Raw genomic sequence first — 2071 nt, forward strand, 5'->3', positions numbered from 1 at the left:
AGAATTTTCCTAGGATTCCATTTAATTCTCATGGCATTTGTGTCTTTCCTGATTCCCTGCCAAACCTCAGAATCTCTAGTACTTTTCCAGAAATTTAATCTTTTTCCAAGATTGCCCAAGATTCTCAAGGAAAGAAGGGGGCCTGGTCCTTCCCCCACATTCCTGGCCACCCCCATAGCCCTGGCGCGGCACCAACCTTGTACCATGTGAGGGAGGGCTCTGGGTTGCCCCTGATGGCCAAACACACCAGCCTCAGCCGGGTCCCAGCCCGGAGCTTCTGCCCCTCTGGGGCAGCCTCAATCCACAGTTTCTGGGCGGGATCTGAGAGGAGTGGCAGGAAGAGTGACTTTTTCTCTGGGCTGGGTCCTGAGGCTTGGGGGCATTGCTGGGCAAGGGCAGACACTCACATTTTACGTTCAGGGTGAGCGACTTCTTGAAGGTCTCCTTGGTGAAGGCTTCACTGAAGGCCTCACATGTGAGGGTCAGACCATTGTCCTCCCGCCGTGCCAGGAATGTCAGGTTGGACATGGAGATGTAACCACCATGCAGTCCCTGGCAGGGAGTGAGCTTCAGATGTGGGGACTGGAGCACCCCCATCCATCGTGCTAGAGGCCTGAGTACATCTCGGTCTCCAGCAGGGACACATGAGCCATCTCTACCTCCCCCTCTGTTGGACCCCTGGTCCTCAAGGAGAAAGTCCCCAGGCTGCTGGACCCACCCCCTTCCCAATCCACGAGTCATGCCCTCAGCATCCCCCATGCTCAGACCCAGGAGCCTGGCCCCCGCCTCACATCATGATCGTCTCCTCCATGGGCAGCAGCTGCCGCCAGCCCAGCCACCATCGTAGCAGGACCCGTGGGCGACTGGACTTGCTGACACAGGAGAGTGTCATGTTCTTGTTCTCAACCTGGGATGCAGATCCCAGGATAGTAATGGCTCTAGGGGGACTTGCAGGGACAGAGAGGGAAGACATTAAGCTGAGCTGAATTTCTCACAGACCAGCCCAGAGAGAACAACAGGACTGGAGACACATGCTGAGATCTTTGGCATGCAGTAGGCATAATTTGGGGGCACACATAGATGGTTCTCTGAGGCATAGACCAACAGGTGGGCAGCTGGCACCAGGACTCACAGGTGACCTGCAGCATGATGCTGCGCTCCTGGGTCCCTGCAGACATGCTGTTATGGGCCTCGCAGCTGAGCCGCGCTCCATGGTCTTCTGGCCTCACGGTCATCACCAGCACACTGCGGGCCACGGCCTGGGTGTGCTCTGTGCCCCACACTGTGGACACCGGCTGGCCATTCTGGAGACAGGGACAGGCCTGGGCCAGCTCAGGACCAGTTCCCGGCCTCCGCTCTCCCCACAGTTCCCATGCCCGCGTCTGCCCTCACCTTCAGCCACTGCAGTGTGGCTAAGGGATTCCCCCCTTGGGCCACGCATGGCAGCTCCAAGCTCTGTCCTGCCCGCACATGCCCCTCATCCAAGCCTGGCCACTCGATGACAGGGGGTCCTGGAGGGACTGGGAGATATCAGTCACTCAATGGGCCTGGAGTAGCCCATCCACTCTTTCCAGGCCCCACAACCTGCTTTTAAAACCCCATGTTTCTCTGAGTGCCTGAATTTCCATAATCCCTGTGATTACCCTACACCCCCCAGTGCCTGCTCCCCATCCTCAGCGCCCTAGTTGGCCCAGTTCTCCACTTACACAGAACATTCACGGTGAATGAGGCCTTGATGGGGGCCTCCAGTGCTGGGCTAGACGCCTCACAGACTAGCAACTGCCCATTATCCGAGCTCTGGGGTGTCACCCTGGGATGAGAATTCACGGTTCTGGAGTCAGAGTCATCATCTGAAATCTGGGGAGTCAGGGAGAAGAGGCGGGGATGCCACCTCTGGTCCCCACACCTGGTCTAAGTCCCCATGCCGATCTCCTCTGGGATCCGGGGTTCCATGGGAGAGATTCTGGGAGTGAGCAGCGAGAACTGGAGCCTAGAGAGACCCACATCTGATCAAACTTTAGTGCCTGGGACTCTGGAACTGAGGTTCCCATGAGGTTTTTCTGTTTATTTG

At 57.5% G+C, this 2071-nt stretch overlaps 1 protein-coding gene across 1 annotated transcript in view; it reads right to left on the minus strand.

Annotated features, from left to right (window-relative positions):
- Positions 1–196: 196 nt before the first annotated feature.
- The window catches only part of LOC105538291 (nephrin-like), a gene marked incomplete at both ends in the record, with an annotated part of 8850 nt that continues 6975 nt past the window's right edge, over positions 197–2071 (minus strand). Inside the window, 6 exons of the mRNA XM_011978103.1 lie at positions 197–321; positions 408–555; positions 794–947; positions 1129–1304; positions 1393–1520; positions 1707–1810. Coding sequence (XP_011833493.1) covers positions 197–321; positions 408–555; positions 794–947; positions 1129–1304; positions 1393–1520; positions 1707–1810 — 835 coding nt within the window. The remainder of the gene's footprint in view (positions 322–407; positions 556–793; positions 948–1128; positions 1305–1392; positions 1521–1706; positions 1811–2071) is intronic.

This window comes from Mandrillus leucophaeus, unplaced genomic scaffold (assembly GCF_000951045.1).
Source record: "Mandrillus leucophaeus isolate KB7577 unplaced genomic scaffold, Mleu.le_1.0 Scaffold1899, whole genome shotgun sequence".
NCBI classification, from domain to species: domain Eukaryota; kingdom Metazoa; phylum Chordata; class Mammalia; order Primates; family Cercopithecidae; genus Mandrillus; species Mandrillus leucophaeus.